The sequence below is a fragment of the Acomys minous genome (assembly GCF_964271855.1).
Source record: "Acomys minous genome assembly, chromosome: 1".
NCBI classification, from domain to species: domain Eukaryota; kingdom Metazoa; phylum Chordata; class Mammalia; order Rodentia; family Muridae; genus Acomys; species Acomys minous.
The window spans coordinates 173,528,725-173,544,399 of NC_140483.1; the positions used below are offsets into that span (position 1 = coordinate 173,528,725).

At 40.8% G+C, this 15,675-nt stretch overlaps 1 protein-coding gene across 7 annotated transcripts in view; it reads left to right on the forward strand.

Annotated features, from left to right (window-relative positions):
• Positions 1-15,675, forward strand: part of CCDC171 (coiled-coil domain containing 171) — a 304,004-nt gene that overhangs the window by 150,490 nt on the left and 137,839 nt on the right. The window contains exon 22 of one of the 7 annotated variants that reach the window (XM_084777637.1): positions 3,947-3,967. The exons of the other annotated variants lie outside the window; for them this stretch is intronic. Coding sequence (XP_084633763.1) covers positions 3,947-3,952 — 6 coding nt within the window. The 3' untranslated portion in view covers positions 3,953-3,967. Of the gene's footprint in view, positions 1-3,946; positions 3,968-15,675 lie in introns of those variants that run through there. 7 annotated transcript variants of the gene reach the window in all.

A 15,675-nucleotide genomic window follows, 5' to 3' on the forward strand; every position in this document is an offset into this window, starting at 1 on the left:
TTTCCTGATACCCCTTTAAACTTTTCCTTCTAGCCTGTCTACAGTAATTTTGATTTCCCTAGGACCTGCAGATTAGTTTCTACCAGGGATCCACAGTAGCTAGGATTCAGGGACCCATAGCTGTCATACTTGGATAGGAACCCTATTGGGGAAACAGTAACCAAAGAATGAAACACCCACCTATCAAAGGTGAGATCAGATGTATTATGAAACCCCTCACACATAAGTCCAGATGCTTAGATCCCAGTGCAAAACCACAGACATGGGTGACCAAGACAATATGCTCCCAGAATCCAGCAACAGCATAATAAATAGGCCCAGAGAAAACAATTTAGCTGAAACACGAGACAAAGATTTCAAAATAGCAATTATGAATATGTTCAAAGATATTAAAGATGATATGAATAAATTACCATGAAAACATAAGTAGTTGAATGAAATAGTGAAAGCAATTTAAGACACAAAGTAGAACTTAACAAAGGAAAGGAATCACTAAAGAGATGCCGAACTGAAATAAATCTGTAAATTAAAAGTTTAGGAAGTCAAACAAGCCTCAGAGGTAAACGCCACTGATAGGGTACAGGACATGGAAGGGAGGATCTCAGGTCTGGAAGACAAGGCACAAGAAGATAGCTTAGCAGAAAACTCAATTTAAAAGCTAAAAGATTCATAAGATGTTATTTTTATACCGAAATATAATACCTACAGTTTTATTTAAGCTTAAGATATATGTTGTTGTTTTCAAAGAGCATTTTTTATAGGTAGCTAAGCATACTTTTCCATGCTTATTTTTAAACTTGTTATTGATTGTGAGTTTTGCGTTATGCACCCCAGTCCCACTCATCTCTCTGTGACCTCATATCCATCTTTCACCCTTGCAACCTCCCCCACAAAATAAAACACACAACCTATCAACTAACCATTACCACCACCATCACCAACAACACAAACCATAAACAAATATTGTGGAAGCTGTAGGATGTCAGTGTGTCCCACAGTGTGTCCACACATCTTCACTTGCATAAACGTTCATTGTTAGAGATCTCTGGCTTCTGTGACACCGTTAATATTGTGTCCTCTCCCGGCCCCCTCCCGGTTATCCTGTTGTTGTCGGGTGTCATGGAGATCCTGCAGCTTTGGAACAGAAGGACTGGCTGTTTCGTGCATCCCAACCATTCGCAGATGATATTGATTTTGGGGTGGGCCAATTCAGAGCTCCCCATCTGGGCCTGGGTGGTAGCTGATCTGGTCAGCCTGCTAGTTTTCCCTTATCTATACAAGCAGGGTGAGCTCTCCAGCACTGCTCCTGCTAGGCCGCCCAACACCACAGCAGGAGGCAGGGTCAGCTCTCCTGCTCTCATGCCCTGGGGTGGGAGGTAGCTCACTTGTACTTAAGCCTTCAGAGCGAGTTCCACGGTGCTGCCCAATCAGGATTCAGGGCCCAGTCTCCCAAGTGCTACATACAGCCAGTGAGGGGACAGGACTAGCTCTCCTGCTCTCATGACACCAGGGCCAATTTTCTAGGCTGCTGCAAATGGCAAGGCAGGGAGGGAGAGGGCATCACTCCGGCACCCATGCCACCTCATGCCAGATGAGTGGCGAGGCTAAATCTCCCAAGTGCTGGAATGGGCAAGGGACAAGGATGGAACACCTGTTCTCATGACATCAGGGCCAGTTCTCCTGACTGCTGCAGGTGGTGAGGGGCGAGGCCGGCGAGGGCATCACCTCTGCGGCTGTGCCATGCCATGAAAGACAAGTGACCAGATCAGCTTTCCACTCATGCCCTTGGGGCTAGCTCACTCACACCCCAACATCGCAACTCCACTGAGCTAGCTGCCTGGGTGAGGCACAAGGCCAGCTCTCCAGAGTGCTACAGGCAGCGAGGGCTGGGGCCAATTATGTACAGCCTAGGCATTCATGTGATTCTTGGCAGGTGTCCCTGACTAGGACATCCCTATGTTTTCTAGTGGTAATATGAACCACACACATGGACACTGACCCCTGCCACTGTGTAGCCATGGACTCAGACATGGCTTGAACTGGGACCTCACCACACCCCCAGGTGGCAGAGCTGGTTACACCTCTCCACCCTCGAGGCTTCAGTTCCATCATTCTTTATAATGCTCAAGCTGCTCCACGCGTCTTCCTCTCCCATTGCGCATCACAGTGTGGTGGCTTCCGCTGCAGGCTGGCCATGCAGCTGGCAGGACCCTGGGCAACATCCTCAATCCATGTTGCATGGCGTGGCAGCAAATGGGTGTCTTTAGCCCTCCTGTGCCGTATGCTGGAAGGCAAGTCTGTGGCTGGGATGGCAGTCCACAGATCTCTGTCTTTCTCCTCTTGCACTGCTTTGCCTCTATTTTATTTTATTTTATTTGGTTTATGAGTCTTAGGCATAAGATAGCTTTGGCCAATAAGCCAAGCATCAAGGTAGGATGAACGTAGGCCTTAAATCTGCTCTGCCACTGACTAATATAAGAGAACCACCAACAGGGTGTCTCTTTGCCCATTGCCAGGGGATTCCATCCTTAAATTTATTCTCCATTATTATATGAAGTTAAAACTATCAGTTATTAGTTGAATACTTTGATTAGATTATATTTTAAAAATTGTTTAAAATATTTTATATTATATAGTTCAACTTACTTTGCATAATTATTTTACAAACATCTTATCTTGTCTTTTGTAACCAAGAATGCTTTTTATAAAATTAATAAACAAAAACCTTCTATGCAATCCCATTTATTATTTGTATATAACCATTATTAAAAATTTCACAAATCAACCTAGAGATATGCTATATCTTGTATTCTGATTTTAGGGAGAGGAGGTATTGTTTTCATTTGCATTGTTAAAGCCTTATTCTGGCACACACTAGAATACAGAATGGAGGTACATGAAAGCAGAAACAAGGAAATGAGGAGATTGCAGTGGAATCCTGGCCGACGGTGATAGCGGCTGACTCAGGGCAGTAGGAGTCAGGGTGCTGAGGGTCCGGTTTTGTTTGGAAGATAGATATGAGGGTGATAAGTCAAGGGTGATCCGTTAGCAGCTGGATGTATGGGTCTGCCATTTAGGAATGGCTACTTAAAACTTAAAAAACATTTCTTAAAACTTATTCTTTTATAACAAAATAAAAACATTTGTATCCTTCAAAAATATATTTGTACAATATTTTGTCTCATGAATGTGCTACAATGTATTTAATCATTCTCCTTTGGTGAATATTCAGGTTGTAGAATTTTTCACTATTAAAACTTAAGAGTACACATCCAGTACCAAATGATCAGATCTATAAGGGCACATACAGACATAACACAAGAAACACTGCACAGGCTGTGCGGATTGTATGTATGTACTTAGCATGTGCTTACTCCCTGCCCTGTGTGTGTGTGTGTTTGTGTGTGTGTGTGTGCGCGCGTGCATGTGTGTGTGCATGTGTGTGTGCATGTGTGTGTGTGTGTGCGCTCGCGCGCGCAGGTGTGTGTGTGTGTATGTGTGTGTGTGTGTGTGTGTGTGTGTGTGTGTGTGTGTGTGTGTAAGAGGCCATGGGTTTGAAAGAGAATGGGAAGCTATATGGAAAGCTATGGAGGGAAGCAAGGGAAGGGGAAATTGATCTAATTATATTATAATTACAAAAATAAAGAAAATAATTTAAAAACCCTTCTGATACAGTTAATGTGGTGCTCACGACTTTAATCCTAGCCCTTGAGGGGCAGAGACAGGCAACTCTCTGTGAGTTCAAGTCCAGCCTGCTCTATGTAGGGATACTGTTTCAAACAAAACTTATGCTTCAGATGAACATCAAGTGGCGCTGTTGGTTGTATACTCAGAAAAGAACTCTCAAGCAGGAGCCAAAGATATTGGTGTTTCAAACTTTGTATGTTTTTATCCTTTAAAGCATTGGATAGGGTTTTTTTTTCAGGTATAATATTTTTCTTTACAGGTGTAAGGGCAGCAGTCTAATTCCATACTTATTAGCATTAAGTAATATTCTTACCATACTGGAAACAGCACATCAAAATCAAGATCCCCTGCCAGGTCAGAAAAGCATGTTGTGTCATTTTGCATTAACCATAAAAAGGAGCAATATATTTTCCCACAGATGTTTTTTGTTCACATATTTTTATGTTGTTGTTATTTTAGGTTTTTTTTTTTTTGAGACAAGAGAACTAATGCCATTGAGAATGTATAGTCAGATCAACGCAATACAAAGACTTTGCATCATATTAGTTGGCAATCCCTACACAATCAAATGAATATTATAGCTGCATATGTGAGGCAAAAATAATTTTAAAGAACTAGACGTTATCCTTGATGAAGTTGCCTTATACAGAAGTTAAATACTTCGGCTGCATTGCTTGGCAAGCTCGCTTGTCTTTCAGCTCTTCATACCTTTAAGGAGGTTTTATGCTGAAAAATTCTAATTCTGATTTGCTAATATAGGAGATCTTCATATTTTACATTTGAAAAAAAGAGAAATACTTTATACTTATTTGAAGGGAAACTCGATAAACATAACACGTTTTGCATGTTTAGGAGTATTTGCCTGATAGAATAAGGAGAGCGCCAGTGTGGCGTGTCACTTCTTGTGTCACTTCTCAGATGCTGTCCCCGTACAGACAGTGGGCACTAGTGAACGCGGGCCCCCTAATTACTTGATCTTAACCAGCGTGCCCAGGAGTGCCTCGCCTCCCAACCATCACACAATGAAGCAGCCTGAACAGCACAGAGCTTTACAAGCAACTGTACAACTCATAATCAAAAGTATTGCTTTTTTTTAAATGGAAAAAAAAAAAAAAGAGACACTGGCTCCTCACATCCCTTTTCTCCTGTTAGGCTGTGGCCCCCAGACCGCAGGCATGCCATCCAGATGCTGTACTCCTCAGGCATAGAGCCAGCTCAACAAACTGGCTTTTCTGTTTTCAGATCATATTTACACACACCCCCCGTCTGGATCATTCTACACAGGCATACACACACTTGTAAGTAGATGCATATATACTGTAGAAGTTTACATTTTATAGTGTATGTTTACATAGTATACATAACACCATAAGGTATATATTGTTCTTACATGGACTTTTAAGTCAGTATATTTGTATAATTTGTAAATATATATATGTGTGCATGTGTTTGCTGTTAGGAACATACTCTGTGACATATGTTAGGCATTGTCTTTGTTATGCATACCTTTTATATGTGTGATTGTTTTGCCTGTATGTATGCATGTGTACTCCACATGTACTTGGTGCCAGTGGCGCCCAGAGAGGGCATTGAGTCCCCTGGAACTGGAGTTGCAGCTACTCGTGAGGCACCATGTGGATTCTGAGACCTGAGGCGAGGTCTGCTGCAGGAGCACCAAGTGCTTGTATCCCTAGCCCATTTCTCCAGCTTGTATGTTCAGTTTTCTGTTTGTTACTTCCAACAGCTGTACCCAGGGGGTGGCAGGCACTTTGATTCACATGGTCTCATCTGGACCTTTAGAGCCTGTCTGAGTTAAGGTTTAGATAAAAAATTGTGAATATTAAAGAATTTTTCTTTTTTGTAATTAGGATATACCTTTTATTATACAAAAAGGCAAATTTTATGCAGGAAACTGGTTGCTTTCTTATATCAGCCCTTCGACAAAAACCTTGACACTGTACACGTGTCACTTAGTGCTCTTTTTATGATTCCTTTACTATTTTCTATATTAGACCATTTTAGTACTTTGATTAGGATGATTATTTCTAGTCTTTCTGCATCCGTCTTCCATGGGGTTCGAGCTCCGCTGTACAAGTATGTGTGGTGCTCATCTCCACACAACCCATTGACCTATACACTGTGACCCATTGTGGTTTTCTGTAATAGTTCTATTTGTTGTAAAAACATCTGTAATGAGGGATGAGGACTACAGTTATTTCTGGGCATAAGGATAAGTTTTAGAAGGCAGCTAGCAATTACGCTGGTCTTGTAAAATGATGTTATAGATTCTCTTTTAAGATCTGTGACTCACTAACCCTGGGTAGTTGACTAGGTTTCTAGTACCGGAGATGATTTAGTTCCTCCTGAGTGTCTTAAGAACAATTGGACAGCTGTTGATTATCAGGAAGATATGAGTACCGCCACTGCACTTTTAGAGATGTCTTGCCATGCTGCCCATTGTAATAGCTCCTCGGCAGCACAGCTTGCCAGGACCATTAGTTGCTTCCTTTCCTTGGCAACATGTGCAGAACACTTTTGGTACCATGAAAGCTACACTGTAGGAAGGAGGCTTTCAGGTTAGGTGCTATGTCCAAAGTGTGTGGTGCCTTCAGCAATAGGGGATTACCGCAACCAGTGGGAGGCAAGCAAGGGCGACAGAACATTCATTATTGTTTGGAAGTCACGTGGACTACTCTGCAGAACTCGCATGGAGGCTCCTCATGCCTGTACTGTGTGTGTGGGGCGTGTTGGCCTTTGACTATGGTGGGGAACAGTTCAACCAAAGTGGCATGACTTCATTAAAATATACATGTATACACATATTTATTATGTATAATTTTATGAAATAATAAAATAACACGATTCTTGAGGCTTTATTAAATATCCTTGGTATTACTTGTTTCTCCTTGCCCATTTCTTTCTGTATTGACCTCTCTCTCCCTCTCAAGTTAGAGGCCCCCCATCCATTTTTCTCATTTCATTCTTTTTATCACTGGAATCTGCTATTCCTCTCTTTAGTGGCTCTCACAGTTTCTTTTTACTTTCTTGTGGGCTTTAACAAGCACAGGAGAGGTTTGAAGAAGGGCACAAGGCCATGGGAAGGGCTGGAGGGAGGGCAGGGAAGGGGCAAATGATGTAACTATATCTTAATTTAAAAATTCAATAAAAAGAATGGTTTCTTTTAATGTACTTTTTCGCTGATGCTGTTTTCTCTGAGTGGTCAAGTCATTGCCAGGATTCCAGCGTGGCTCAGAGTACTGTTCTGAGAGCGTCATTATGCACATGGCTTTGACACTGCAGGTTAGCTGGTTGTTAGCGTTTCCTCTCTTTCCCAGGGATACTCAGACTTGAATAGTAATGATCTGTTTATTATTCTTAGAGGAATAATGTTAATTGAATATATTGAATAAATTTGATTTTTTTCTCTCTTCCACTTAACTCTCTCAAATTACTCTTTTGGTATGAAAACAGAAAAAGAAGAAGAATTAAATTGAGTGTTTCTTCCCCTTCTATGCTGGAATCTCAGAGAACTTCCCTAGTTCATGCTATTAGAAATATAACTGCCAATGTGCCATATTTTCAGAATTCAGATTGCTAAAGCCTTTTTCCTTAAAATACCAATTATATGATTGGTAAGTGAAAAAGTACAGACAAGGAGTAAAGAGATTTGGCATTAAGCTGATCAGTTGTCCTACCATGAATTCAGAAACTATTTCTTTGATTAAGTGAAGGCAAGGTGGTTGTCATCCCTTTGAATGCTCAGGAGGATCTCGAGTCTTGTTAATGATGTAGCCACTGTAAGTAGCTTTTACATTCTATGTACAACCACCTCACATATAATAAACGTGAATTGTAAATAGTATCGTGGTGTAAGTAGGAAATGTTGTCTAAAGGCACATATGTTTGAGCGCTTGGTCTTTTGTGGCTCTTATATGTCTTTATGTTTATATACTCAGTTCTTTTGTTTTAGATTTGTAAAACCTAGTTTCTCTTTAGAATTTCTGCTGATATGTTTTGCCACCTTTTAATCTATTGTTCTTTAAAAAGTATTATGTTTCTTCTTAAGTTCTAGACTGCTATTGTTTTTGTGGTGGTTTGAACAGGAATGGCCCCCATAGACTCATGTGTTTGAATGCTTAGCCCATGGGGAGTGGCACTATTAGGAGGTGTGGTCTTATTGGAGTAGGTGTGGCCTTGTTGGAGGAAGTGTGTGTCACTGTGGGGTGGGCTTGGAGGTCTTGTATGTTCAAGCCATGCTCAATGTGGCACACAGTCTCCTTCTGTCTGACGGTTAAGATGTAGAGCTCTGGGCTCTACCTCTATCTAGCACCAATCCAGCCTGTATGCTGCCAAGCTTCCTGCCATGATGATAACAGACTAAGCCACTGCAACTGTAAACCAGCCCAAATTAAACGTTGTTCTTTATAAGAGTTGCTGAGGTCATGATGTCTCTTCACAGCAGTGAAATCCTAACTAAGACAGTGTTTAACAATTACAGATATGTACATTTTCTGCACTTTGCTTTACATCTTGATTGTAGCCTCTTCCCTCCTCTCCTCCCAGCCTTTCCCTCCTACCCTCTTCCCTCCATTCACCTCTCCCTGTCCTCAGAAAAGAGGAGCCCCCACCAGCCCACCCCAACATGTCAAGTTACATCAGGACTGAGCTCCTATTTATCCACTGAGGTCAGACAAGTCAAACTGGTTAGGGCAAAGTGATGGAAAGCAGGCAACAGCGTCCAGATCATAGACAGCACGTGCTCAACTTATTAGGAGACCCACATGAAGAGCAAACTGCCCATAGGTTGCATATGTGTAGGGAGCCTAGATCCAGTCCATGCTTGCTCTTTGGTTGGTGCTTCTGTCTCTGTGAGCCCCCATGGGTCTAGGTTAGTTGACTCTGTTGATCTTCTGCAGCTTTCTTGTTCTCTCTGGGTCTTTTTATCCTTTCCTAGCTCTTCCTTAGGACTCCCTGAGCTGTCTAATGCTTGCCTGTAAGTCTCAGCATCTGATTCGATCAGCTTCTGGGGAGGGGGCTTTTAGAGAATGGTTAATTTAGGCTCCTGCCTGTAAACATAGCGGAGTATTGTTCATGGTGTCAGGAGTTGGCTCTCTCCCATGGCGGGGGTCTCAGGTTGGGCCAGGAATTGGTTGGCCATTCCTTCAGCCTCTACTCTATCTCTGCACATCTTGTAGGCAGGATAAATTTTGGTTTGAAGGTTTTGTAGGTGGATTGGTGTTCCCCTCCCACCACTATAGGTCCTGCCTGGCTAGAAGGCAGCCTCCTCAGTCTTGTGTCCCCTGCTGCTGGGAGGCTCAGCTAGAGACATCCCCAAATCCACCCTGTAGCTACCCTGTCGCGGGTCTCCATCTTGTCTCAGGGATGCCCTGCCTTCAGTTTCCCTTTTCTCTCCAGGCCCTCAAACCTCCCCTCCCTACTCTCCCCACATCTGATCCCAACCTGGTTTCTCTTCCCACACCCTCTTCTGTCCAGTTTACTCTCTACCTCTTTTTCCACTGTTTATTCTATTTCCCCATCTGAGTGAGATTCAAGGAGTGGACCCTCCTCGTTTCTTAGCCTCTTTGGGTCTGTGGATTGTAGTATGGTTATGCTATAATATGTGGCCAATATCTGCTTATAAGTGAGTATATACCATGGGTCTGGGTTACTTCACTCAGCATGATCCTTTCTAGTTCCATCCTTTTGCCTGAAAATTTCATTATTTCCTTGCCTTTAATAACTGAGTAGTATTCCATTATGTAAATGTACCATATTTTCTTTATTCATTCTTCTGTTGAGGGAAATCAATGAAGGAGAGATAAGCCTGTTTTTTAGGATCCCAAGTGTGGGATCGGAACAGTCTTGTGAGAGAACACATGAGGTTAATCCACTAGAAGACCAACTGCCTTCGGTGGGAGCTTGATTGTTGCTAGCTGAACAGACTCTGGGAGGAGATATGTAAATGAGCCCAGAGTTGGAGGCGGGGCCTTTTGGAAACTTTGGATAGGTTTTGGCTGTTCATCACTTTGAGATGCTCCTAGAGAGAACTGCTCTAGGGAAGGCTCCTGGGCTCTGGCTCCTGCTGGGGCTCCCGGTTCTGGTTACTCCAGCTTCCAGCAGAAGAAATCCTGCTGATTATGCTAGGAGAATTGTTCCTCATAACTGATATCCTTATGGTTTTGTTATTGTGTTCTTTAATCCTTGCTTCCTATTGTTTTGTTTAGTCAGGTTATAAGTGATGTACACTCAGTTAATAAGTTGTAATAAGATATATTAGTTAAAAAACCTACAAATCAAGGTTGTTTGCAGTTTCTGGCTATTATGAATAAAGCTGCTGTGAGTATAGTTGAGTAAATGTCTTTGTTGTATGGTGGAACATTTTTTTGGGTATATGCCCAGAAGAATACACTTTATTTTGAACTACTTATATATATGGCATTTCCCCCATTTATTTCTGTTCATCTTTTTTTAAATGTTGAATGGTGTGGAAGATTATACTGAAAAAAAAAACAAAAAACAACACAGCAATATCTGTGGTCCCTCAGACCTTCCAGAATCTTGCCTCTTCCTTTTGTGGCACAGAGCCTGTTTCCCTTTCTTTGAATTTGTGTGGGTTTTAATGAAGTAACACAATCTGACTATTGAGAATTCATCATAAAAAGCTTAACTCATATTCTCACAACTCGGCCTCCTTCCTCCTTTTCCATTCCTGTCTTTCTCTTTGTTGCAACATAGGTATCGTTCTCTGAGAATGCTTGAGTCACACAGTGAACTATGCGTGCATTAGTTTAGCTAACACCCTGCCTAAGGTCTAATGCAACAAACTACCAACAACAGCCAGATGTGTGAGTGCACCTTGAGATGATTGCACACTGGCCTTCAGCCAAGCTGCACATGGAGCAGAGGATAGCAGTCTGTGCGTTGTAGCCTGTGCTCTGATGGAGAGAGTGCACACAACCCTAACAAACAGTAGTTTGACACCATTATATTTTGGAGTAATTTGTTATGTAGTCCTAGTAGCTGGAACACAGTCTTTCATCAAATTTATTGAAAGCTTTGTTTGGGTACTCGGATTTAAGAATGAAGGAAAAGGAAAGCTAATTAAGGGTTCCTGGTTCATAGTCAAGCCTTGGTGACTGACTGGTTTGCTTTAGAATGAGTGGGTTGTGAGTTGCTTATAAGCTGCGGGTGACCCCTAATGAGTGTCAGGACTCCTTCTTGGCACCAGCATTCACAGTTGGTTGCTTATTTAGCCCTTGGAGAACTCTTCCAATTTTTATTTGGTTTTGGTTTGTTTTGTGGAGTAAAGCCACCACCTCTCCACAAATTTATGTGTTTGCAGTGGGCTCTCTATGCTTGGCGGAAAGGCAAGCAGTTGTCTGTTCATTCCGAGTTCAGTCTTTGTATTCACTTTTGTTTCCTGTATCTTGATTTACTCCTGACTTATACTTCTAGATTAGAAAGTTTTCTCCTTTTGTCTAAATCTTCAGGGAAGATAATTTGCCTGCTTTTGACATAGAGTTTGGTACAAAGAGGAAATGTCACTTTCAGCTGGGTTTCTTTTGTTGCAGAACACAAATGTTTGTTTATTTAATTAAAAATTTTTACTTATTTATGTGTCTGTGTGTATGTATGCCATATGTGCGCATGCCCATGGAGGACAGAAGAGGACATTAGATCTTTGTGAGTGATTATGATTTGAGTTTTATTTTAATTTGAGGTGATCATAGATTTGAGTGAGGATATATATATATAGTTGGTGGCTATAGTGAAGTGTGAAAAAGGTCTTGAGGGCATGAAAGAACGCTCAGGTACATTTGGAGGCCCAAGGATAAAGAGGAAGTGAGGAGAACAGGAATGAGAGAAATATTTATTTATTTATTTATTAGTTTTTTGAGACAGGGTTTCTCTGTGTAGCCTTGGTTCTAGACTTGCTTTGTAGACCAGGCTGGCTTCGAACTCACAGAGATCTGCCTGCCTCTGCTTCTCTGAGTGCTGGGATTACAGGCGTGTGCCACCCCACCTGGCTCAGGAGAGATGCTAAGGATTGATGTAGACTGTTCAGGAATGTCTTACAGCCCGAAATCATAAATAGTGGGTTTGAATTTACTGGAAAGTTGTTAAAATGCTTCTATTTATTATACAGTCTTGTTTTATATGTAGAAACTCTAAAAGAAGATTAGCTTTCAGAAGAAAGGCTTAATTAAACAACATAGCTCTCCTGAATGCTGTGACACAGACATTTGCATATGTAAATGAACCGCAGAAGAGGGGCATGGAAGTGGAGAGCAACAGAAGCCCAATGTTGTCTGTAAAAATCTATAGGTTGCTATGGTTACACTTTAAAACAAATTTTCCTCAACGATGCTTTTCTTTTTCTCAAATCAGACAGGTAAGTGTCCGCTTTCTGATGGATACCTCGAATATGCTGCTGGTTACAGCATTTACATGAAGAGTCCATGCAGGCAGAATAGTTTTCTTAGATCAGTTGGCTAAGCGAGGCAGCAATGTTAGGAAGCTGGCCAACTTCTCTCTGCTAGTAAATATTAGAATAGGGCTCTGTATTTAGACGTGTGCACTCTAAAGCTGCCGACTCTGTTGATTACATTTCATGTGTGGATGGAAAGTGCAAGTAGTAGATATGCATTTTCTCCTTTGAGAAATTAGCCAGAAAAAGGATTCATGCTCATTGAAGGAACATTGAGGTCAACTGCAATTTGAGGAAGTTAAGAGAATTGAACTATGCCTAAAATGAAAGTACATCCTGAAATGTTCTAAAATGGTAGGAGAGAGACAAGAAGAAAGATTCGAAGATTTGGGTTTGGATAAATAAGAGGATATGAAAGTTACTTGCGATATTAAGGTCTAAGAAAGTAAACTATAAGATGCTATAAATCTGTCTACAGCATATTTTCTCTGATGAGAATTCATTTCAAAATTTGCTCTAAAAGAGATTCATATGATGTATACTTAAATAGGAACTCTGTGATATGGTGATAGCAAATATCAAAAAAAAAAAAAAAAAAAGAAAAAAAGAAAAAAAAGGAGTGACACTAGAACAGTCAGGGAGAGCGGTAAGGGCGGTGCGGTGCGTGCAGTCGGCTTTCCTTGGCTGAGGCTGGGGCCCTGCACACTTACTGTTTGCTACATCGGTGCTTTGAAGCAGCAGCAGGACTCACAGTGAGAGACCTTGGCCGGAAGGCTGTTGGACACTTTTTGCATTTCATAAGTTACCAAGACATCAGGAGAAGATCTAGTTTAAGCTAACATTCTTGTAAGAAAGTGGCTTTGTTGTTCTAAGGGGCAAGACATGAAAGACTCAGTAGATCTAGGTCACCCGTTAAGATTTGCTTTAGCCTTAAGCGCACCAGATATGCTGTAACCAGCACAGGGTTTGTAAAGACTCTCAACAGTATCAGAATTCATGCTATTTCAGTGGGAAAGCTAGCACGGTATTTATTTTCTGAGGTCTGTGTTACTGTTAGCTGCTTATTAAAAGGAAAGCACACTAAAAAAAAAAAAAAGACTTTCCTCAAACAACCAAAAGCCCCACGCAGCTATCTGGACAGGCCAGTCGGTTCTGATGGTTGTAAAGTTCTCAGGTGCCAGGTGTCATGCGTTCTCACACAGTGCCATCCTCTTTCTCATGGGCACAGTGCACCCATGCCTGGACCACACGTCCCGTTTTATTCTTTGAAGTTTGGATTCTCTGTTCATTATTAGTGATTAACACATGAAGCCTTTACAGATGAGAGGCCAGTCAAGCCTGTTGCCACTGCACATGTGCCCGTTTGCACAAGGCACACGTCAACTAAGGATTGCATACAATCTTGAGTACTTAGAACTGGGAGAGAGATCCTGGTGAGGAAGGCCTTTAACATTTAGGATTCATTGTGTTAGTGAGTTCTTTTTAGTTGTTCCACAATTTTGCTATTTTCTACCTCTGCTGTATGCTATATCTTAATATCTTAAACTTTAAAATCATTTTAAAACTTAACTTTATGTATAGCAGTACATATTAAATGATGCCATAATAAAATGATTTAGTAGGAAAAAGGGAAATAACCTAATTTTTTAAATCATAAAACTAACTTTGGCAAATATTTTTTAGCAGCATTGAAGGCTAACTGTAAACACAATGGGAAAATCCTGCAGAAGGAGTGAGCTCCTCTGGGAATGCAGTAGTGTCTGGGAATTAAAAGACACTTGGCATTTTCCTTAATCTTTTATTTCCATTAACTTATGAAACTTGGAACTGAAGGCTTAGTGGTATTATTTCTACATTGTAATTATACTAATAAACATCTCTGGCCATGACCTTGAAATCTATAGTGCAGAAGAAAAGATTTATTGACTTATGCTTAGGAAGAAAAATGGGATTCTTATATAAATAATTGCATGTTACAGGCACATACCTGCATACAGTATATCCTAGTTAGGTTTGAGCCTTGTCTCCTGATTTTCTCTCAGAAACAGAGAAGGATCTTATAAAATCCTGATTCCTGAGAGTCTTTGTAACAGTACTGAGTCAACTACAAAGTAACCACGTTACCTTGGAATGTACAAGAGTAATCAATAGGCCTACAAAACTGCCCTTAAAAATGTTTGAAATCACATTTCCCTGGTAGTCTGAATATCAGTGTATAGGACCTCTCTGGCTGGCTTGTCTCTGCTTGCACCCCCACTTGCCCCCTCACTCTCGCCTTTCCAGGGTTAAAGTCCTTCCCACTTAAGGGGTGTTAGGGTTTTGGACTTGAATTTCTTTTCCGTCCCCTGCCTGCGCCTCTCATGCTTGCCCTGCTTTTTGCAGAGAAGGTCCACCCATAAGAATGATCCCAAGGGTACCTCTACTCAGCCTTCCCTGGGCTCTAGAAGGAGTTTCACTCTTTAAACTTTTGATTGTGAAACGTAATGAGCCAAATGGGTCTTTGCTGGGATTTTATGTGTTTTTGGCTACTTCTCAGTTCCTTTCTTCAGTTTGACTGATATAGCTCTGGCTGGTGTTTGACCTCTGAGTGCCAGCAATTTTTAATGAAGTTACCTTTCATTTGCATTATCCATTTCTATCTGAACATGAGTCTTCAAGTTTCTGCAAATGATATTAATATACCTTATTGCCACATGTAATCTATAGGATTGAATTTTATTTTTAATTTCTGTTAAAGAGTTTTTTGTGATTAATAGAATTAATTTGCTAAAATATGTTATATATTATGAATATATAATCTTAATAACTTCCATTATCTTGCATTTGCTCAGTGGTTTTATTTTCAACCACTGTGGAAGCTCTTTGTAAACTTATAACTTTGAGGGCAGTGCTTCAAAGACCATGTAAATTCTAATAGCATCTGTTCTTAATGTTGCATACAAATAGCTAAGATACATTTTCTAAGATTTAATTATGCTAAGTAGTTTTCCGGCAATATCTCATTTAATCTTCAAAATAATTTTGGGACAAATAGTATCATTTATAGCTTAGGATGAAAAACAAAAAACACTGACTATGTAACTCACCCCAGGTTGCAGAGTGTAGAACTGACCAAAGATGTTTATTGAGGAAGATAATACTATTTTTCTTTGTCATAAAATTATTTCTTTTGAATGAACTAAAAAGTAACTCAAATTATTAATTTAATTTTAATTTAATAGTCCACAGTTGATTATGAAGGTATTTTCATGTTTTGGAATCTTATTGTTTTAGGTATGTTGGTGTTTTGTCCACATGCATAGCAGTGTAGTGCATGTGTCCTTGGTACCTACAAGGCCGGAAGAGGTGTTAGATCCCCTGGGACTGGTATTACAGACATTTGGCTGCCAGCCACCATGTGAGTGCGGGGGCTCAAACCTCAGTCCTCTGCAAACTATGTGCTTTTAATCGCTGGGCCCTCTTTGTGTGTGTTTATTTTAGTGTTTTGATGAGCCTAATTTTAGGTTAGAAACCACTATATTTTAAGTTAACATGTTAATAAGAAATTAATCACTGAACAT